The following is a 23,160-nucleotide window of genomic DNA, read 5'->3' as shown; positions in this document are numbered from 1 at the left end:
TATTGTCCTCCAAACTTTCTTCTAATAAAATTTTTCCATCAGATTTCACTGGAGAACACACTTCAATATCGTCATCTGCACTAACACACTCCTCAAAACTAACTTCAGGGTAGGCAACTTCTTGTGGAATATTCAATTTGTCTGGTGACGTATGTCATTGTCACCATAACTTGTCAATGGGATTAGTCTTCATGTTTCCAGGCTCTGCTGAAACAGTTCTGTATGTGTTGTGATGACACAGATTCCCAGGATGCGGCGATAGGTTTATTGCATCAAGCACATTCCAAGTTAGCGTCTCCGTCTCCTTTTCAGCACCGAGAATCTTTGCTCTTACAAGTTGCTTGCGATAGGACTTCTTCATAAGAGCAATGATATTTATCCAAAGGCTGAAGATGACATGTTGCGCTTGGGGAAGTGGGAGTGAGTCTTTATATAAGCTGTGTTTAGATCATGTATGTCATGGCCTGTACACTTGTCCAACGTCATGAAACATGCCTATTCTGAGCCATCATTCGAGTTTAATGGAAGAAACCACTTACGAAATGATGAGCTGACGGTCCAAGCTTTCTTATTGTGAGAGTAAATGTAAGGAAAAGTGTCAATCGTTATGTTCGTGAAACAACGTGGTTTCTAGGACTTACAGATCACTAAAGGACGGTGTTTTTCACTGCCATCTACATTACACACAAGGACAAAATTAAAACATTGTTTACTGCGTGTTCTACCATGGCACGTATTACCATTTATTCCGATGGTACGACTTGGAAAAAGATTGTAAGGAAACATAGTTTCGTCCATATTGTAGATATCACATGAAACATACTTTTTTCTCACTTGATCAAATTCATACAAGAAGTGGTTTGCTCATTTTTCATCAACTTTAATTGGTTCACTAAAAATTAGTAATTTAAAATTGAGTATCTTTTACAGCCATCCTGTGGAACAACTGACATCTTGAATGTCAAATATTTTGCTATCTCGTTTGCTTTTGACTGCATTATACGTCAACTTGAAGATTCACTGGAAGTGACATGTGATTGAGCAATTCTGAAAGTAAAGCTTTGATATCTTCTTATTTAGCAATGCCAAGGCGGTTAAAGTTTGTTTCTGGAACATGATGCAACAGCATTAGGACTTTTACGAGGAACTTTAATCATTGTGGAATAGGTGTGTTGAGCAATTCCATACTTTTTTCAAATGCATTTTTCTTCAATATACCACGGTCTACTGTCAAGAGAATTTTCAGTTTTGTTTCTAGATTTATATATCTCTGCTTCATCTTGGCCATAATTCCCACTTTACTGCTTGCAACTTAACGTTACTCGTATTACCTAGCTTTTGAAGAATAAAAATGAACTTTTAAATACAGAATTATATTTGTTGATTGAAGCTCATTGCTGAGATGTTTACGATTGTCCATCAATGTTACTAGTGCTGGCTATAGTTTAAAGAATACAGTATATTATCTAAAATTTTCAATTGAACGAGATGGGACATAATGGAACGGAATTTATTTCCCATTGCGTTACGTTAAGTTACGTCTCCTTCCCTACCAAGTAACATTTCTGAATGCAACCATGGCAGAGAAACAACAAGAAAAAAATATGAAAAACAAAATTCGTGTTAAATAAAAAAGAAAATCTAATGACACAACGGACTGAAAAACAGTTCGTAATTCGTTCTATCCGAAATTGACGTTAGCCTATAATACTTCCTGTAGGATCATGTGACTTGTTACTGAAATTTTATTCATGTTACAAGACAGTTTGCCATAAGCGAGTACGTGTTACTGCGTTCATTTTATTATTGCATTACGATACTGTATATGATTACCATATTACTATTTATACGATGTTCGGCAAATTTAGTAAACTGTACAATGTAATGATCTTTTTACCGTACATTATTGAATACTAGCTGAAATAACCATTCTTCGCATGCGGGATGTATATGGAAGTCAACGCATGTGGGAGTATCACCATTCATCTCAGCGACCGCGAAAATTATGGATTACACACTAATATAGGCCATTTTGGATTATTTTTACATCTCTCATTATCTCCTCTGTGACCCCCGGCCCGCAGACGAATGGGGTAAATGTGGAAGTTAGTGCGATTGGAGGTTCATCATTGATCTCAACGACTGCGAAAACTATGAATTTCACATTCGGTCATTTTCTGCTACTTTTACAAGTTCCGGTAAACACCCACCTGAGGTCCCCTGGTTCGAATTATAAAAAAACGCTTCGTCTTGGTTTGGGGTCTGGAAAATGGTACCCATGACCCAAATTTGTAACTCTGGGTCCACTCGTGTGATCCCCAGGCTACACACAGGCAGACATACATACAAACAAGCTCTTTATTTTATTCATATTAGATATATGCTCAAATATATACTTGTTACAGTATTGTTATTGATCTTTAGTATGTTGGTACAACACTATTTTTGCAATAATATATGCGTCACTATTAGAAGTATTGCGTCACATTTAAAAATATATGTCATGTTTAGGAAAAGATAAACAACATTAGATACAAACTGCTAGTTAACTAGAAATGTACCTTTTAACATATTCAGTAAATAAATTGTACTCTTCTAGTAGAAAAACAATACCTAACATTACTAGGCACTAACGAAATATTTTGTAGCGTCATAAAAGTCCGTTTTCTGAATTTGGACAATTCTACAAGAACAACTATATAACATTATTGGCCACTACCAAAATATTTATTTATTTATTTATTTATTTATTTAGTGTTAGGGGAGTTCGTTTTCTGTGTTTTATACAAACCAACGAGAACAAAAACTGTCTATCATTATTGGCCAATAACGAAATATTTTCTAGCGTCATAGAAGCTCATTTTCTGCATTTTCTAGAAAACTACGCATGAAAATTTACCTTTAATATTTTCAACTGTTTACTGTGATGTCTACTATCGATTTATAGGTTTCTAATCTTAGGACAACATTATAGTTAAAACTTTAAAAAAGTTTAGAAATTATAATAATTTTGGGATATATTTCATTAACCATTTTATGTCCTGCAGCATTGCTATTGTCATAATAAAGAAGTTGATGAAGGTTCACTTTAGTTCAGTACTAGTAACATTGGTTAGCGTACGGAGTCATTTTCTTAGACTTACAGAAAATTGATTTTCTCAAAAACTATGCATAAGAATTTACACTCACCTAAATCATTTTGATCAACTTACTAAAACTTACCTACTTTGAACATTTATTTCTTTTTGAATTATACTCTAGTAATATATTACAGAATGTACTTGCACAGAACTGTTTTTCTCTTTATAGGGTTACGTCGACTTAAGAGGCTACGAACAAATAAGTACTTACGCTAAGGCAGTAAAAGCTGCTGCGGATTCTGGCCGTTGGTTAGACGCATTTAAGTATTATGGCCAATTATTTTCTACTCTATATGAACTAAGCGATGGAGCAAATGTGTATAACATACTATACAAATCAGAGTGCAATAAATATTCAAGACATATGGCTAGTGGTAGGTATTGAGTTTTTTTAATATAATTTGTAAGCATGCATATATATATATATATATATATATATATATATATATATATATATATATATATATATATATATATATATATATATATATATTACAAAGATAAAGCCAACGTAACAACCTTTGTCTATATATAAAACAACGTAGCAGACAAAAATCCAACTTTAACTTCTTTTTTTAACTTTGGATCTTTGCTATGCTGTCTATAATATATGCTAATCTGAAGAGGCAGACCCAACTCCAGATTGATTAAACCATACAAAATAAAAGTGCTTTTAATGAGCCTTATTACAGTAAGGTTACCACAATAGAGCCCTGTTTCTTGTCCCTGAAAATATATTGTGTACGAAAATCATATATTTATGAAATATTCGTGATTAACGTTTATTAAGCCACTGCTCCATTCACAGAAAGTGTTGTTGCTGCTATGGTGGTCTATAGCAAGAGTTATCTATTATGTCTTTATAAGGCTATTACAGTGCTGAATATCATGAAATGCACTGTGAACTTGTTCGCAAGCATCCAGAAATGATCAGAAAGCGTGGTGTCATCTTTCACTACAAAGTTCGGTCACTGGTCGCGGAAAGCAGACTGCAGGCTCTCCATGTGTTGCAATATAAAACCGTTTCCCACCCACCACCATATTCGTTCCACATCCCTCTCATAATCTCTGATGATCCGGTGGTGATGATGATCCGCAGTCTAAAGATTCATTTCGCCAAGGAATCTAATTGTTGGCTGTGCGATGACAAAGACGTCTGGTTCAAGAAGATGACTATATCGATTAGCCAGTTTTTTTTGTTTTTTTTTTAATGTAATTGTCCTTTTGGAGAGGGAGGGGTCTTTGAAAATGAAGTACTTTCCTCAAGTATTTTCTTTTCACCGACCTAGTATTCAGTTATAGCATGATACTATGCAACTTGTAAAAATTCTCTCATACCATAGAACACTCCACTAAAAAATATAGGTACAACTCACTAATACAATAAGGCGCACGCTCCTTATTGAGTTCCATCGCATGTTATGTTATTTTGAAGCTCCATCTCTGAAACCTTGAGGAAAAATTAGGTAAATTGAATATATTCCTAATTATAAAACAATAATATGACTAATGTACATTACGTCAGTTTCTTTCAAATAAATGGTGAAAAAAATGCAACTTACCCTGTTGCAAAAATTATAAGAACAGTTTTTCTTATTGCACGAAAACTTCGACACAACATTGTGCTGTTAACAGACTTGTGCGAGAAAACTGCCTGATACTTGAGCTCTCTCGTGGCTAAAGATTTGAGTACGCATCTTTGATGTGGAAGGTCCGGCGGGATCTCATATGGTTCGGATCATATGTTAAGCTGAAGGTCTACGCTTCATATGGCCTAGCTGCTGAAAGGGACGCTAAACTTAAAATCAAATCATAGCTACCTGATACTCTTATTTGTCAATGAAAGTTCATAATTCTCGAGAAATTGCGACTGGACACAGTTGAGGTAACATATCTTACATATATACATGAATATGTTCGATATATCTATATCTATCTATCCAACCATTCATATATATATATATATATGGGTGGATGGATAGACATAGATTTATAAAACACATTCATTTATTAGGGTGTTAATATGGAGCCAGATTACTAATATTCATAGAATCAAATAGAAGCAATGCCGTTGTACTATGATAGATAATTATATTTTACAAAACATAATGAAACCGGCGATCTCCAAAACCACCAGAAAATTTAGTCATAATACTCACTTATAGTGGACATTTTACTGCCAGAACGCTAATGATCTCCCCGACTTAATCCGTATGTAGTCATATTTTTTTGCCGCAGTATTACATCTAAATTACATTTAAGTTCAAATTAAAATTTAGGGGTTTTCTTTATTTTATACAGGGTGTTCAGAAACAATGCAAAAATACGTTGGGAAATTAATGCTTACACGAAAACATTGAAATAAATATTCATCAACATAGGTCAGCATTGTGTTATCTTGGATCAATAGCCGGCCGAAAATGGCTTAGAAGGATATACGAGATATTGTCTACCTCGTAAAAAAGATCATAAGTCGGGAATGAAATGTCGGTTGAAGGTCGGGTAATACGTGTTAAATTTGAGATTATTTTGAATATAGATTCCATTAATTAACCAGTAGACATGGAATGTGTGCCAGCTTCTGATCTATCATTTCTTGTTTCTAAAAGAATTCATGAATCTCCTTGTGAGCTTCGAGGCTAAACTGTTTGTTATTTCTGTCGCACATTCTCTGATATATTAACAGAATCTTTATATAAACATACTACATACTCTATGGTAACATAACAAAATAAGAATAGCTGTCACTAAATCAGCTTGGGCTATGGCTGAACCTATCCAAGAACTTCAAGTTATGAATTGTGGATCTCTCTCGGCGTCTAAGAATCTCTATTGCAAAATCCAAAAATATTAATAGCTTCAGTTACAGTGAGGCATTAAGTGTCCCACTTAGTGTTGAACACGAAGTAAAATGACACAGAATTTTTTGGTCAATTTTCGAGACTAGATATAACTCTCTCAATAGAAGCAGGTGAATTTTACAAAACACCGTTTCTTACCGCAATATATTTTTGAACAACATATTGAGACAGCGTCAACTTTTGCCTCTTAAGCAAAATAAAATTATGTCTTGCTACACGTCTCAAGATTGTGCCCTTTAGTGTAAAGAAAACTGATGATTAATACAAGTGAATGATTATGAAACACTTGATGGAATAAAATTGTACGAAAAAACGGGAGAACTCAGAGGAGACCTACGAACATTATCTTGTCTTCCACAAACCCACATGACCTGGGAACAAACATGCGATATCTCGTATCAAAGATGAGCAATCTAGAGCTTAATGACATTGCCCCAAATCTGGGTTCACGCGTATTTCTAGTTGTTTCAAGCGTTGTGTCTGAAAACTAAGTGCCAAAAGTGTAGTCACTCGGTTATAAATATATATACCAATAAATAATCCTATTAAAGGTAATCAAGAAAGTTCTGTCTCTTTTTCACCCACCAACTTCGAACATCGATATATCACCTAAGACATGCCTGGAAGATTAAAAATAGTGCCCATCAGCATCGACAGCCTTCTGTTGACGTTCTGGAAGGCCATAGATTCCATCGCGATAGAACAATTTAGGCTGCATACGGTAGAAGGTATCAAGTGCGTTTTGCACCTCTACTAGTGATTTGAACTGGAGTAAACTAATGTGGTCATCCGGGGAATATGGCGGATGCAATAGTGTTTCCCATCCATGGTGTCCCGGATCATCCTAGCCACATTGAGCTTAACGTTGTCCTGTAACAGGAGACTTCTTTACGATTCAAAAGTGCTTTTTCAAGTGTTTTGAGTTTTTCCTGAACGCGGTTCAACTGCTGACAGTACACAGTTGCATTGATTTTCTGACCATCTGGTAGCAGTTTCCGATGCACGATGCCGCGAACAGATAATCAAAACACAGGAAGATCTTTTGGTACAATGCTGGTTTCGACTGTTTTGGAACCGGTTCATGCGATGATAAACAATGATGACTGCACCGTGGTGCTTCGTACAGGACCAAGTTATCACATGTCAATACCCTGTTCAGAAATGGCACCTGCCTCAGATGAGAAGTGCTGCTCGTGTTGCCTTCTGGCTCGGAGTCAAATCAAGTAGAACCTATTGACCCTACTTGTAATGCATAACAAGTTAAGTAGGACCCATCGACCAAATTTGTAGTGCATAACAAGTTGATGGAGCTATTGTAGAATGATTTCTTCACTCAGACTGAACTCTATTCCCAATTCCTCACATATGTGGCCACTGTTCGCCTCAATTGTTGGATGAAAATCTTCATTTTGTACATGTGTTTTTCTTACGACACGTGGTGCCCCTTCGAGTGTTTGGTCACCGTCCTTAAACTTGTTAAACCACTACTGCTCTGTCCGTGTAGTCTCGACACTCTCACCAAAGGCTTGGCACATCTTCCGCCCCTCTGCAGTGCCTTACACCCCAGTTTGCACTCGTACAGCATACACACCCTTAAACTGAGAAAAATCTATGTGGTGTACTTAGAAACGTATGTTACACATGTAAATCATCTAGTTTTTGGATTTAATGTACAGCAAACATATAACTGAAAATGCATGTTTGATAGTACTGTCCCCATAAGTGTACCTTCTATACGTACTTTACGTACGAAACAATATATGTGGTTAGGATCTGACATACAAATGGACGTATATAACATATAGTTGATAAATGTAATGTGATTATATGTATGTAAAGTAAGGAAGACTGTTAGATGTCAGACATCCTGAAACTGCAATATAACACTTAAGGGCAGTGCGTATATTGTATATGGATAATGTATGCTCCGTACTGATTTCTGTAATTAGTAATAGGATTCTGTATATTTGTACAATATAGCGCTGTCCGGGTAATGGATTTTTCTCAGTGTATGACGCTCTATGGAGGTTCCATGTTCACTCTGTCATTACGCAAGTTCATTACGCAGTGTACCTGAACTGCCACAACCAGGTAGTATGTTGGATATACCCACACCAACAACTGACATTCGCCTTATCTGTATTCGCATTCAACTCACGGTGTGATTCCCAATGGAACACAGAACCTTCTTGGTTACTTTTATATTTTGCATTCTTCTACCAGTGACAGAAAGAATAGAAGCCTGTAATCAGACATTTGAAGCTTCATCTTACTTTTTCGTTCTTTTTGTATTGAACCGAAGGCTATATTTTCGCTTTAAGCATTAGGTTCTCTCCTTGTGTGTTTCTGTGGAAATAATCAACGAATATATTAAGTAACAGATTAATGCTATAGCCTATGAAACCCGGAGGTTCAATGCCGCGTTCACAAAAGTTCTCCATTGAATTCTATCCTTAGCCAACTGAATCCAGTTTCTACTTTTTATTCCTAGCTCTGCGAGATACATCTTAAAATTGTCCTCCCATCTCCGCCTAGGTCTTCCGAATGGTTGTTTTCCGATTGATCTTCCAGTCAATACTTTGAAAGTGTTTCTGCTTTCTTCCACCTTGGTTACATGACCTACTCACTAAACCTCCTAGACTTGATGACCCTAATAATGTTCGTTCAACCGTATAAATTATGTAATTTCTTTTTATGAAGTTTCCACCATTTGCGTTCCTGCTGGGTCCAAATATTTGTCTCAGGATCTTGGTCTGAAATACTTTCAGGCGACTATATTTCTCAACCATACAAAACAACAGGCATGATTATCGTTTCATACAATATTTTAAGTTTCAAATTCCTCTACAGAATTCGTGACGACAAGAGATTTTGAACTGAATAATAACACGAATTCCCTGCTTTTAGTCGATATTTAATTTCTTCGTGAATATGATTTTCGTCAGTTAATATTGATCCTAATATACTAATAGAGAAAGATAATTATATAAGACATTTGAATACTACATAAGTGATACAGTATTACTGAACCTTGTCGTTTATTGAAGAATTATTTTCTACTATATATAATTATCAGTTTCATTATTTCTTTTGAGTTCTTTACAATACCTACTTCTTGATGTTATTAAATATCAGAAAATACAATAATAAACTCAGTTCTGAATATTCTTTTGAATATTACTTCTTTCTAATTATGGTAATTATTGTACTAAGGTTAATGTTGCGAAATTAGCTTCTTAACGGAACATCCTAATATAAGCGAATCTGAAGTGTGATCTTGGAAATTTGTGTCACATTTTTATGCTCGACTGGTCGACAGTATGGTGCATAAGTTTCTTTTAACGATAAACCTTAGTATTTTTACAAATCAAATTTGTACTCATTCAGATAGTCATCTTTTGAGAAGCTACACAGAGATGGAAATATAGTTTCCACTCTTCCTAGCGGTGACGAAAGGCTTTTTCCCTGAAACTTTAATACATCAGTCACGCGCTTCAGAAAATTATTAAAAATACATAATGACACTCTTTCAAGTAATTCTTGAGCAAGGATATTAAATATAAGCCACAGAAACTGATAGCAGTGATAGGGGTTTAGGAGCCATAAGAATGTTCTTCTCAAGGCGGACAAAAAGATCAAGACACATATCCCTCCAATTGGCCTTCTACTTAATCGTGAGATTCTTTGTAATCATCGTGGCACATACTTTTCTTGTGTCCAAATCCTGTGTTAAATTTTGATGGACCCGATTAAACTTAACTCACTACTGATTATTCTCACCATCAATAGATGATCTAACTTTACAAGGTTCTTCCACTTTTTCCACATTGTCGTCCGTTTCTGAGGTAGGAGATCTTCTTGTACGATATTCGTCTTCCACTTATTCTCCGCCTCCTAAGAAGGACTTGTATTATCTGAGCACTTCTGCTCTGTAAAGAGAGTGTTCTCCGTAAGCCCTTTGTAACTTTTCGTACGCCACAGTAACGCTTATGCCAAGTTCTATACAAAATTTGATGATATAACGTTGCCCAAATTTTTTCCTGGTCCATTTCTGTAACGCATCTCCCAACACAATTTCACTTTAGACACTCGACACTCTCAACAGCGTGGAGGAAGTTGAAACTTGTACTTAGTCAACTGCAAGACTTTTATCTAACGATATGTGAGGGTGGAGGCACCAAGGTTGCCAATACGTGTCCTGTGCTGCACTCTCATTACTTTACTAACATACCACATATATGAAGTCCAATGCGACCCTTTCTTGTTACCGTGTTTCTTTTTTATGGCATAAGACGTTCAGTGTACGCTGGAATCTATAAAGATGACAAATATACAGACCCACGCAGATGTCAGAACAATCGAAATGATTGATTAACTTCTGAATATCATTTATAATGGCAGACATGCAAATCACAGGATAATATCAGACCTCGTAAGAATGAAAAATGACTTTCCCCAAAATAATAACGGATGATTTAAACACGCGGAAAGAAATTGCACGTTTTGTAGCCCTTTGAAGCAACGAAACGGAGGAGTAAAAACAAAACTCTGTGATTATTAGTGAGTTTTTGACCCAAAAAGAGTTTTTGTTTTACTACATTCACCGGACACGCCAGCAGACGTGTAAATATGTGAACACTTTATCTTTTAAAATTAAAAACACCATCAAGATTTGCTTTTTGATGAAGTATGCACAAAGCCATTGACGAGGACTTCACAATGCAAAACTTCCAAAAGTCGTTTCATGACTTAACTAAATCGTATAACTCTGTGTGAACAAATAGGAGTCCTACTTTGAATAAAACGAGGTAAGTTGATTCCGTTTGCTACTCCTTTATTCCTTACAGACACTGAATCATTTCCTAATTATCACACTATGTACTCATTTCCATCTCTTTTACAGACACGTTTATACGAAAACTCAAGTGTGTAATGAAAGGACCAATAGCCAAACAGCTAGGAATTCCTTCGAATGTTGACTGGACTGAATTTAATGTAACTGTATTTAGTAAAATGAGTTCCGTCTTTATGAAACCAGTTACAGACACAGGTAATGAAAATTAGCACTTTCTTTCAGCTACAGCTATTTTTGTTAAAACGAAATTTGTAATATAGTTTACACTGGCTTAAAAATAAGCTTCTTAAAATAATTGGGTGCCCTTGAAATGCTCAGGAAGTGACCTCGCTAGCTTGTGTATTTAACAGTTAATGGAACACTGCTCCTTAGCTTAAAAAATACTTTTTTTTTATAATTCTGCAAATATACCAAGTAATTTGAGGTCATGTCGTCACTCCTTAGTTCACTACGGATTGCTGCTAATTTGGAAAGGTTTGTAGTGATTTAAAATTAATATTCAAACTAAAATATATTAGTACCCTTTGAGACCTTGAAGTGCATTGAATGTCTATATTCATGTTTGGAGCCAAAATAAATACGAAAATAAATGAAAAAACAAAAATACAACCAATAGCTAGCTATATATGTTTTCTAGTACTTTATAGAGGAAGTTCAGAGAACAAGGTAATGATGTTCAGGATAAGTGCATAGAAAAAAACCTTCTTTATTACATTATATGGGTTATACAGGGGATGAACAAAAAATCTAAAAATATATCATACAGGACACGTAAGTTGGCCGACCACTGTACAACACGTGTTGCGGTTGCCGATCGTTTTTATTTCAATGTATCATGTGGACTTCCTTCTTCCGTCAGCAGTAACCAGTTCACCTGTGAGTGTCGTGGTGTGGTAAAATGGGCGACCTGAGAGACTTCGAAAGAGGCATGATTGTTGGGGCCCGTCTGGCTGGAGCTTCAGTAGCAACAGTGGCGAACATTCTGGGGTGTATCGAAAGGCACTGTGTCCAATGTCACGAGGGCATACGCAATTCATGGGCAAACGACGTCTGCAAAGCATACAGTGGTAGAAATACAATCCTGTCAGATAGGGACTGGAGGGCATTAAAACGAATTGTAGCAGCTAACAAGAAGACTACTGCAATGAAAATTACATCTGAACTCAATTCCGGCCTACAGAACCCAGTTTCATCGAAAACAGTGCAACGGGAACTTCATAAAAGGAAAATTCATGGCAGGGCCGCTATTACTAAACCCCTGGTCACAGCAGTAAATGCGAAGAGGCGTATCTAGTGGTGCAAGGACCACAAGGCGTGGACTCATGAGCAGTGGAAACACGTAATGTGGTCTGATGAATCGATTTTCACCTTGTTTCCAAGAACCAGTCGTGTTTACGTATGGAGAACACCGTCGCGGGCCTATGATACAGACTGTCTGCTCCCAACTGTAAAGCATAGGGATGGTTCTTTTACAGTATGGTGAGTGATATCGTGGATTTTTGCCGGTCTCTTCATAGCTCTGAATAGAATGATAAATGCTAAGGCGTATGAGTCCATTTTGGGGGACCAGGTTCAACCCATGGTCCAAATATTTTTCCCTGATGGTGATGCCATCCAACAAGATGATTTGGCATCCTGTCACGCTGCAAAAACGGTGAAATCATGGTTTGAGGAGCATGACCACGAGCTATCACACCTCCCCTGGGTCTCACAATCACCAGAACTGAACATCATTTACCCATTGTGATCTGAGTTAGAAAGATGTGTTCGGTTTCATTACCCTCCATTAGCATCCCTTAAGGAAGTGGAGCATGTTTTGGAGGAAGTTTAGTACAAAATTGCACACACCACGATTCAGGAGCTGTATACGTCCATTCCGCGTCAGATCCAAGCTGTTGTGTAAGCAATAGAAGGCCCCACACCATACTAGGTATGATTTTCACAGTTTTGCAAACGTTTTAGATTTTTTGTCCACCCCTGTATATATATAGTATCCATTTACACATAGTTTTAGTAAATGTGGGAGCACATTCTTTATTTCTATTCAAATATCTTTTTTAATGTACCTCTTGATATCAATATAAGTATTAAGAATTCTTTTGATAATCCCTTTTCCTTCCAATATTATGAAAAACGAACCTACAATGTAGGGACCTTCTGGCTTTAGTGTTACTTGGACTTGATTATACAAAGAATATTTCCTCTTTTATGCATTGCAAAGAATAAACCAGTGTGTAGAGGATCCGGTTTCCATATTTGAAAGTTGAATATTGCACAGACGCAATAACTTGGTGTAGATGGCGGGTGGAGAATGGGAAGTGGATGGGACAAAATTTCATAAGAACATTGGAATAGTTCCAATGATTCAGAGACGGGTTATAGAACTTTTGATTTTAACTTCAAAATTAATGGCATTCGATTCTACGCGCCTTACTTTGTCGACATATTAAATTTCAAGTTGCGCAAATGAAAGGATTTAAAATTATGGGGGTCAAAATTTTGCAAAAAAATATAAGAGGTTATAGGACTTTTGATACTTTGACTTGAAATTTCATGCCATTTGATTCTACACGTGTTTCTTAGTCTACACACTAAATTTCAACTTGCGCAAGTGAAGGGACCCACACTCATAAAGGGGTCAAAATTTTGTCAAAATATAAGGAGTTATAGGACTTCTGATACTTTGACTTCACAATTGATGTTTTCGATTCTACACGTCTTACTTGGTCCACACACTAAATTTCAATTTACGCAAATGGAGGGATCCAAAGTTATGGGGGTCAAAATTTTGCCAAAAATATACGGGCATTAGAACTTTTGATTTTGTTCATTCAAATTGATGTTATTCGATTCTACACGTCTTACCGTACTTAGTATACACGCCAAGTTTCAACTTACGCAAATGAAAGGATCCAAAGTTATGTAGGATAAAAATTTTGCCGCAAAAAAAGACGGTTTTAGGACTTTTGATTTTTTTCACTTGAAATTTTGAATCGCCCAAATTAAAAACGGTCATGGGTTAAGAGGAGATCATTTTGCAAACTGGTATAATATTCATCTTATAAATTGAACAGAAAATGAGTTCAAGATTTGGCAACGCCACTTCGATAATGTATAGATTTGACAACGCGATTGTTTAAAGCTATACGTATGTGAAGTTGGCCCCCCACTTTCAAATCTTGATTCGAAACCGAAGCCAATCGTTTGTTTTTCGTTTGTTATCGATTGTTTTGAAGAAAAAATAGTTTGTTTCGAAAAACGTACTGACATATTCACAAAATAAAGTTGGGGGGCCAACTTCACGCTGCCCCCCACTTTCAAATTTCGATTCCAAACTAATGTCAATCGTTTGTTTTTCGTTTGTTATTGATTGTTTTGTAGAAAAAATCGTTTGTTTCGAAAAACGTACAGTAATATTCAAAAATTAAAGTTGGGGATTGGCAATTTCCCGCTGGGCTCTCTAGTATGAAATGTCGACTCAGAACTGAAGCCAATCGTTAGTTTTTCGTTTGTTATTGATTGTTTTGAAGAAAAAATCGTTTGTTTCGAAAAACGTACAGTAATATTCAAAAATTAAAGTTGGGGATTGGCAATTTCCCGCTGGGCTCTCTAGTATGAAATGTCGACTCAGAACTGAAGCCAATCGTTAGTTTTTCGTTTGTTATTGATTGTTTTGAAGAAAAAATCGTTTGTTTCGAAAAACTTACAGAAATATTCAGAAAATAAAGTTGGGGAGGCCAACTTCACACTAGCCCCCCACTTTAAAATTTCGATTCGAAACCGAAGCCAATCGTTTGTTTTTCGTTTGTTATTGAGTGTTTTGAAGAAAAAATTGTTTGTTTCGAAAAACGTACGGACATATTCACAAAATAAAGTTGGAGGGGGCCAACTTCACGCTGCCCCCCAATTTCAACTATCGACTCCAAACTGATACCAATCGTTTGCTTTTCGTTTGTTATTGATTGTTTTGAAGAAAAAATCATTTGTTTCGAAAAATTGGGGGGCCAAATTCACACTATCCCCCCACTTTCAAATTTCGATTCGAAACCAAAGCCAATCGTTTCTTTTTCGTTTGTTATTGAAGGTTTTGAAGAAAAATTCGTTTGTTTCGAAAAACGTACGGACATATTCACAAAATAATGTTCGAGGGGGCCAACTTCACGCTGCCCCCCCCCAATTTCAACTATCGACTCCAAACTGATACCAATCGTTTGCTTTTCGTTTGTTATTGATTGTTTTGAAGAAAAAATCATTTGTTTCGAAAAATTGGGGGGCCAAATTCACACTATCCCCCCACTTTCAAATTTCGATTCGAAACCAAAGCCAATCGTTTCTTTTTCGTTTGTTATTGAATGTTTTGAAGAAAAAATCGTTTGTTTCGAAAAACGTACGGACATATTCACAAAATAATGTTCGAGGGGGCCAACTTCACGCTGCCCCCCCCAATTTCAACTATCGACTCCAAACTGATACCAATCGTTTGCTTTTCGTTTGTTATTGATTGTTTTGAAGAAAAAATCATTTGTTTCGAAAAATTGGGGGGCCAAATTCACACTATCCCCTCACTTTCAAATTTCGATTCGAAACCAAAACCAATCGTTTCTTTTTCGTTTGTTATTGAATGTTTTGAAGAAACAATCGTTTGTTTCGAAAAACGTACGGACATATTCACAAAATAATGTTGGAGGGGGCCAACCACGCTGCCCCCCCACACACTTTCAAATTTCGACTCCAAACTGATGCCAATCGTTTGCTTTTCGTTTGTTATTGATTGTTTCCAAGAAAAAATCGTTTGTTTCGAATAACGTATAGAAATATTCAAAAAATAAAGCTAGGGGAGCCATTGAGGCGTTTCATGCTGTAGAATACATTCTGGTCGTCTCTTGATGTGATTCAATTTAAACTTCTATAGCTTACTCTCTAATTAAGGTAGGAAGATAATTTTGGTGTCAATGTGATTATGAAGGATGAAGCATCCCGCCGATATGTATTTCATGTATCTGACAGTACTTCAACGGACGGGGATGGGAAACTCCTTTTTTTTTTTTTTTTTTTTTGCATCAGGGTTTTGGAGATGGTGTTCCTTCCCCCTTGGGGTGCACTCATAAAAACTGGTTTACAAAGCAATGAAGTAGTTCACTACATGCTAATACCCTTATATGCGTACTTGTTGCTTGTATGGGGGAGGAGGCCAAAGTTGGACGAGTTTTTGAGTCTCAGTTTTTTGTCGTAAAGTACATTTATTTTCAGGGCGACTTTTTCTGTTGAGATCTGCGTTCTTTAGAGTTTCCAACGACGTATGAATCATGACTCTATAGTAATTAAGTGTGTCACCAGAGTTCCCATTGTGAGAGTTCACGATTTTGTTCAAATCAGTACAATTACGAACACAAAATGTGCATCATCAGAGCCAAGAATACAAGTTGGCATAATCAAACCACACCCTTGGGGTTTCATATAGTGGACTACTTTATTGCTTGACATACCAAATTTTTGAGTGTACCCCGAAGTGGGAAGTACAGGGGCGTCATTTAGGGGGGCCAGGAGGGGGCAATTGCCTTCCCAAGAGTTTGAGGAATATATTTACTTTAATCAATTGTCTACTAATATACTAGTACAAAACGTGAAAGTCTTATGTGGTGGTGCTGTTGCCCCCCTCAAGCGAAGTCTGAAATGACGCTCCTGGGGAAGAAAAGCCTTCCCCAAAATCCTGATGCAAGAAACAAACAAACAAAAAAAAACACGTAGTTACCCTGCCCTGTCCACCGTGGTACCCTTCCCATACATGAAATATATATCAGCCGAAAGCTTCATCCTTCAGAAACACATTGATATTAAAATTTCCTTCCTAGCTTAATTATTGGTGAACTATTGAGGTTTAAATTGACTCACGTTAAGGGGCGACCAGAATTTGACTGTTAGGTCCCCTTCTTTCGCGACCACTGAGAGGAAACACTGAGTTGCGCCACTGCTTGTGAAAAGACGAGCAACCGACAGCAGGTACCAAGGCTTCTTATTTTCTGCCCCCCCCCCTTTTATTGCCCACGTTATGAGTGGTGTTGCCAAGACACACAGAAATACATCGAACACGCAGAAACACACATACAACCGTTCATGGTTCGAGATTTCAGTATCCATTCGGCGACTATCCGGTTCATATAGTCCGTAGAAGCATTTCCGCCGTCTCAAGTTATTCCAATTTGAGAAATGGTTGTTAAGAGTAAGCAAGCATTTCTTCATATTTTGCTGCTCAAAAAGAAGAAACCTATAGGGAAGAAACGAAGATTCTAAACTGGCCTGTATCATTAACTTCTCAATTTATATACTTTTGTTAGACGCAAGTAATACTCTTCCACTTACCAATACTTTTGTTTATATATTTTTATTACTTACTCCGGTGCTTGTGGTCCCTAGTTCGATCCCACCTCGCGCCGTGTGGACTTTGTGGTGGACAAACACCGTGCTGGTGGGTTTCGAATCGGTATCGAATCGAAATTTGAAAGTGGGGAGGCTAGTGTGAAGTTGGCCCCCCAACTTTATTTTTTGAATATTACTGTACGTTTTTCGAAACAAACAATTTTTTCTTCAAAACAATCAATAACAAAGGAAAAAATAACGATTGGCTTCAGTTCTGAGTCGACATTTCATACTAGAGAGCCCAGCGGGAAATTGCCAACCCCCAAATTTTATTTAGTGAAAATCTCCGTAACTTTTTTCGAAACAAACGATTTTTTCTTCAAAACAATCAATAACAAACAAAAAACAAACAATTGACATTGGTTTGGAATCGAAACTTGAAAGTGGGGGGGACAGTAAGAAGTTGGCCCCCCAACTTCATTTTGTGAATATGTCCGTACGTTTTTCGAAACAAACAATTTTTTCTTCAAAACATTCAATAACAAACGAAAAACAAACGATTAGCTTCGTTTTCGAATCGAAATTTTAAAGTGGGGGGATAGTGCGAAGTTGGCCACCCAACTTTATTTTTTGAATATTACTGTACGTTTTTCGAAACAAACAATTTTTTCTTCAAAACAATCAATAACAAACGAAAAACTAACGATTGGCTTCAGTTCTGAGTCGACATTTCATACTAGAAAGCCCAGCGGGAAATTGCCAACCAAAAACAAACGATTGGCTTCGGTTTCGAATCAAAATTTTAAAGTGGGGGGCTAGTGTGAAGTTGGCCCTCCAACTTTATTTTTTGAATATGTCTGTACGTTTTTCGAAACAAACAATTTTTTCTTCAAAACATTAAATAACAAACGAAAAACAAACGATTGGCTTCGGTTTCGAATCGAAATTTGAAAGGGGGGGCTAGTATGAAGTTGGCCCCCAACTTTATTTTTTGAATATTACTGTACGTTTTTCGATACAAACGATTGTTTCTTCAAAACAATCAATAACCAAGGAAAAACTAACGATTGACTTCAGTTCTGAGTCGACATTTCATACTAGAAAGCCCAGCGGGAAATTGCCAACCCCCAAATTTTATTTAGTGAAAATCTCCGTAACTTTTTCGAAACAAACAATTTTTTCTTCAAAACAGTCAATAACAAACGAAAAATAAACGATTGACATTAGTTTGAAATCGAAATTTGAAAGTTGGGGGGCAGCGTGAAGTTGCCCCCCCAACTTTATTTTGTGAATATGTCAGTACGTTTTTCGAAACAAACGATTTTTTCTTCAAAACATTCAATAACAAACGAAAAACAAACGATTCGCTTCGGTTATGAATCAAAATTTTAAAGTGGGGGGGCTAGTGTGAAGTTGGCCCCCCAACTATATTTTTTGAATATTTCTGTACGTTTTTCGAAACAAACGGTTTTTTCTTCAAAACAATCAATAACAAACGAAAAACAATCGATTGGCTTTAGTTTCGAATCGAAATTTGAAAGTGGGGGGGGGGGGCAACTTCACATACGTTAAAGCTATTGTTGTTCGCGTGATTGTAGAAAACCAATACTGTTCTGAGAGAAATCATATACAAACCACGCTCTATTTTCATTATACGTAGCTCATTTCTCCAATAATGGAAAAGTGTTCAGAACTAGAAGGCATTGATGAAACCAATTTTAATTATTATTTCAAAAATGAAGAAGATGCAATTGCGTTCCTTTCAAAATATAATCTTATTCCGACATAGAAACCACTGAAAAGGGAAATGTAATATGTGGATCCAATAGTGCACGAAAGATAAAGGCCGCCCCACGTAAGGTAGTGGCTAACGCTCTCGTCTTTGGTGCGAACGGTACCGGGTTCGATTCCCGGTGGGAACACTCAGTCGAAAAAGTGTAACAGCTTTTTCAGGCCAGCCATCTTGACTGAGCTTTTCTCTGAGTTTCCCTCATTCACACCAGGCAATTGCCCGGATGGTATCTTCTATATAGGTCTCAAGGCCCTTTATTACTTTCTCAATCTATTCTTCCTTTCCTATGATCGGATAGTGTGCTCGCCGAAGGACGTCATCCCTCATAAACTTGAGGGGCTAAATGGCCAAACATGCCGACAGTCCAGAAATATAAGTCCTTCTTCCCCACAAACGATAAAGATAATTACAAAATTTGTTTTCTTCTGCAGAATGTAATAATATAATGCGCTCTCGAACACTATTTCCCTAAAAATCCCCTATATTTTTCGCAAAAACTTTGACGCCCATAATTTTGGATCCCTTCGCTTGCGCAAGCTGCAATTCAGAATGTAGACTTTGTTGTAAGACGTGTAGAATTGACTGGCATCAATTTTGAAGTCAAAATATCACAAGTCCTATAACTCCAGCCTATATTTTTGACAAAATTTAGACCTTCATAAATTTTAATTCCTTCACTTGCGCAAGTAGAAATTTAGTGTGTAGACTAAGTAAGACAAGTTAATTTATTCAACATGCTGTTGAAAGAATCAAATAGATCTTACCAGCAATATGTTGCAAGACACAAGCGATCCAAAATAGAGGCACCCATTACGTTGGACGAAATGTATTTTTCTTTTACTGTCCACCTTACAAGGGACATCACCCAATTGTCCGGCTCCGATTTCAATGATTTTTTTTTTCTGATAGAGGACATGTATTCATTATTTGTGATGACATAAATTTTTGCCATGGTGTATGTTTTCTATTTTTCTATAATCTTTAGGAGCTGTGATGTGGTTATTAGATATTACTGCAGATTTCCCTTACTAACCTTTGTGAACTGAGTGTTAACGAAAGAACAATCACGTAGATACATATAAGACCTAACACGAAGTCATATGGTAGGTATGACCTTGACGGCAGTCATCTTGAAATCGGCAATTTTGAATTAAAGTGAAGTTTGAAAAATGAAAACATTAGCTCGTGACAGCATTTTAATAGCGATTTTCCAAAAAAAAAAAGAAAAAGAAAAAGAAAAAGAAAGAAAGAAAAAAAGAAACAATGCTATGCTTATTTTTGTTCTATAGTTAACCAGTATGAATTTAGCTTCTAATGTGCACCTAACGTCCATTATTTGATCTTTCAAATTGGCAACACTCCTAATTTTCACTGCATGTTTTAAGATTCCAATTGGCACTTTGCAATTGTTGCATGGCTCATGTTTTCTAAATTTATTACATTTTTAAAAGTTGCGTTTTGGCAGTTCGTGAGTAGTGTTGGGATAAGCATCCACAATCTTTCTGAATTTTGAAGACTTGCAATGTAATTATTTATTTTAAACAAGAATACATGAGGAACATATGGATCTATCTGACGTAAAGGAATACAAATGAAATTATAACAAATTGGTGGTATACGAACACAAAATTATCAGGAAATGTAGCCTAGATGTTGCGCAAACGACAAGCAATAACATATACCTAATAAACACAACTTTAAAGGAACAGCAGCAATGATTGAAAATATCAAAGAGGCATAATATGAATGTTCCCAACACGCTGTTTGTACCATGAACATAATATGAAAACAGGTAACTTGTTTATAGAGAGGTGTATCTTTATCGAGTTCCCGATCATTTCTGATTATACATCTTATTGTCTGTTTACTGTAGCTTGGCGCTGTGTTTTGACACAAAAACTGGCCAGCGAATCTTAGCAGCCCTTCCCCTACTTTCCCCTTATAGCAGTGGTAACAGTGACACTAACTCATCAATTTTAGCACTAGTAGGGTTTGGTATTTGCAAGTTGCGTAAATTTCGAAAGAGTTTACTTTTTCTCTAATCAGGACCGTAACTTGTGTGGGGCAGGGGAGGGGCAACTGCCCCCAGGGAGGTTCTCCGCCGTTCGAAGGGGCCAATTTGGAGACACAATTTTCTTAATCCATATACAATACGAACATGAAATTATAAATGAAGCATCAAACAGTTTCACTTTATTACATAAAGCAGCGCACAAAAGGTAAATAAAACAAAAGTGAGCCGTGGGCCCACTTCAGTAAGAAACGTCTATTATTAGGGGCCCTAGAAATAACATTTATTCGTATGGCTTTGAGATTTGTCAATATTGTCCCCTTAATTAATTTGTCATGTATGGAACGGGCCCAGGGGCGTAAGTAACGGCCCTGCAGACCTTGCCGTGAAGGAGGGCCCACAGGCTCCGGTGGGGCATAAATAGTAAGAGAAAGATAGAAAGAGGGGGGCCCAAGAATGAGAAAATCAACTTTTTCTAGGAGGCCCAAATACACGTATTAATGCTTAAGAAAAAAATCTAAGTTAAGGCGCTGCTTCTAATTTGAATTTATTGGTACAGTTCTGCTAATAGTTAACTATATCAGGTTGGTCTCTTTGAACCTTGGGCTGTGGAGAGAAACAATCTTACAGGAGGATAGTATTCAAATTTTAAGGAGGTGGGGAAAGGAGAGCGAGGATGAGAAAGATAAGAAAAAAGAAAGAAAGAGAATGAAAGAAACACTTCTACATTTACTTCATACTGAATTTAAGCACATATAAACGAAAAACGGATATTGGAACCCACCACGATGTTTGTGGAAGTGTTGGCAACATAATATTCTGAAGGAATATATTTCCCGCCAATTCTGGGGCCTCAGTGTTTGGCCCAATTCTGACCTTACAGCAGTGGCAGATCCAGGGGGCGATCGTGGCGATTTCCCCCCCCCCCCCCAGGAAAGGAAACTTTCTCATTTTATATATTTAAATAAAACCCAATCCCAGAGTTTGGAGCTGTTAAAAGTAGTTCTAAGTAGCAGTATTAAAACCACCGCCCCCCAGAAGTCCGTCCTGGATTCGCCCCTGCCTTACAGAAGCTACCATCTAGTCATTCATCTCGTGGGACTGAGGAAAACCTTAATAAGGAATACCGGTCAGAGCCGGGTTCATGCCCACGCTCCATCTACCTATTTTAATGCCTTTTTTTTTTTTTTTTGTGGTGCACAGTACAGTGTCTGGTAAGGGCGCCCAAACAGGGCAAATGTGTACAACTTTAAAATGTTTAAATGTTAAAATTCGCTTTATACTGTACTTTGAACACGTAATTCAATGTGTATTATATTCTTCTTACAGCAGTATGGTCTATTTCCTAATACTTTAAGTCTATGGTTGTTAGTAGCTATATAATTATTGCATCATACTAATCCTTCTCAAAGCTCGTTCAATTAGTATGAACTTAGCAGTTTGCAACATTGCAAACTTTCACCAACAGGCAATATGTGGCGAGAATATTTCCACTATACTCGCATCGAAATTCCCAGCCTTTGTTTACAATCAGTACAATATGTTTCTGTCGCCTTGTCATGAAAACAACGCTGTCCAGCGAACCTAACGGTCTTCTCTCTCTCTCTCTGTTTATTGTTTACAACACAAACTACCATCTTCCAATATTGCCAGGCGTATAAGGTTTTCGCACACTTTCGAACAAGAACACTTGTACAAAATTGAGTGTGCATTATATGTAAGATTGTATTACATAATTACTAACTCGATTTGTCATAACGTTAATATCTCAGTCATCTCAAAATCAGCAATTTATGTAGTAATAGCACTTCGTCCACGACTGTGCAGAAGTAGGTACATTCGGTTCGGCGATCATGTGCCTGGCAACCATGAATTAACCATGTAGGGGTGAGAAGCAAGGTTTTGACGCTCGCACTAAAGTTGTTGTTTGTAAACAATTTTCCATCCTAGAGTGAACGGACAATACAAATATAAACCATCGACAACAATCGCTAAAAAACGAATGACTTTTATTGCCATAGAAAATAAATAAATAAATATACAATAAAGAAATAAATATAAAACAAAACAAAAGACCATTGACTTACACAACAATCATATTTCGTTTTCCTTTTTGAAGTGGATTTTCGTTTGATTTCTAATGT

General features: G+C 36.8%; 1 protein-coding gene across 1 annotated transcript in view; it reads left to right on the top strand.

Moving 5' to 3' along the window:
- The window catches only part of LOC145680803 (retinoid-inducible serine carboxypeptidase-like), a 97,139-nt gene that overhangs the window by 46,605 nt on the left and 27,374 nt on the right, over nt 1–23,160 (top strand). The window contains exons 8-9 of the mRNA XM_081751853.1: nt 3,310–3,514; nt 10,905–11,051. Of these exons, the coding sequence (XP_081607979.1) occupies nt 3,310–3,514; nt 10,905–11,051 (352 nt within the window). The remainder of the gene's footprint in view (nt 1–3,309; nt 3,515–10,904; nt 11,052–23,160) is intronic.

The sequence above is a fragment of the Thermobia domestica genome, chromosome 3 (assembly GCF_964235325.1).
Source record: "Thermobia domestica chromosome 3, izTheDome1.hap1.1, whole genome shotgun sequence".
NCBI classification, from domain to species: Eukaryota; Metazoa; Arthropoda; class Insecta; order Zygentoma; family Lepismatidae; genus Thermobia; species Thermobia domestica.
This window is presented reverse-complemented; position numbering and strand designations above follow the sequence as displayed.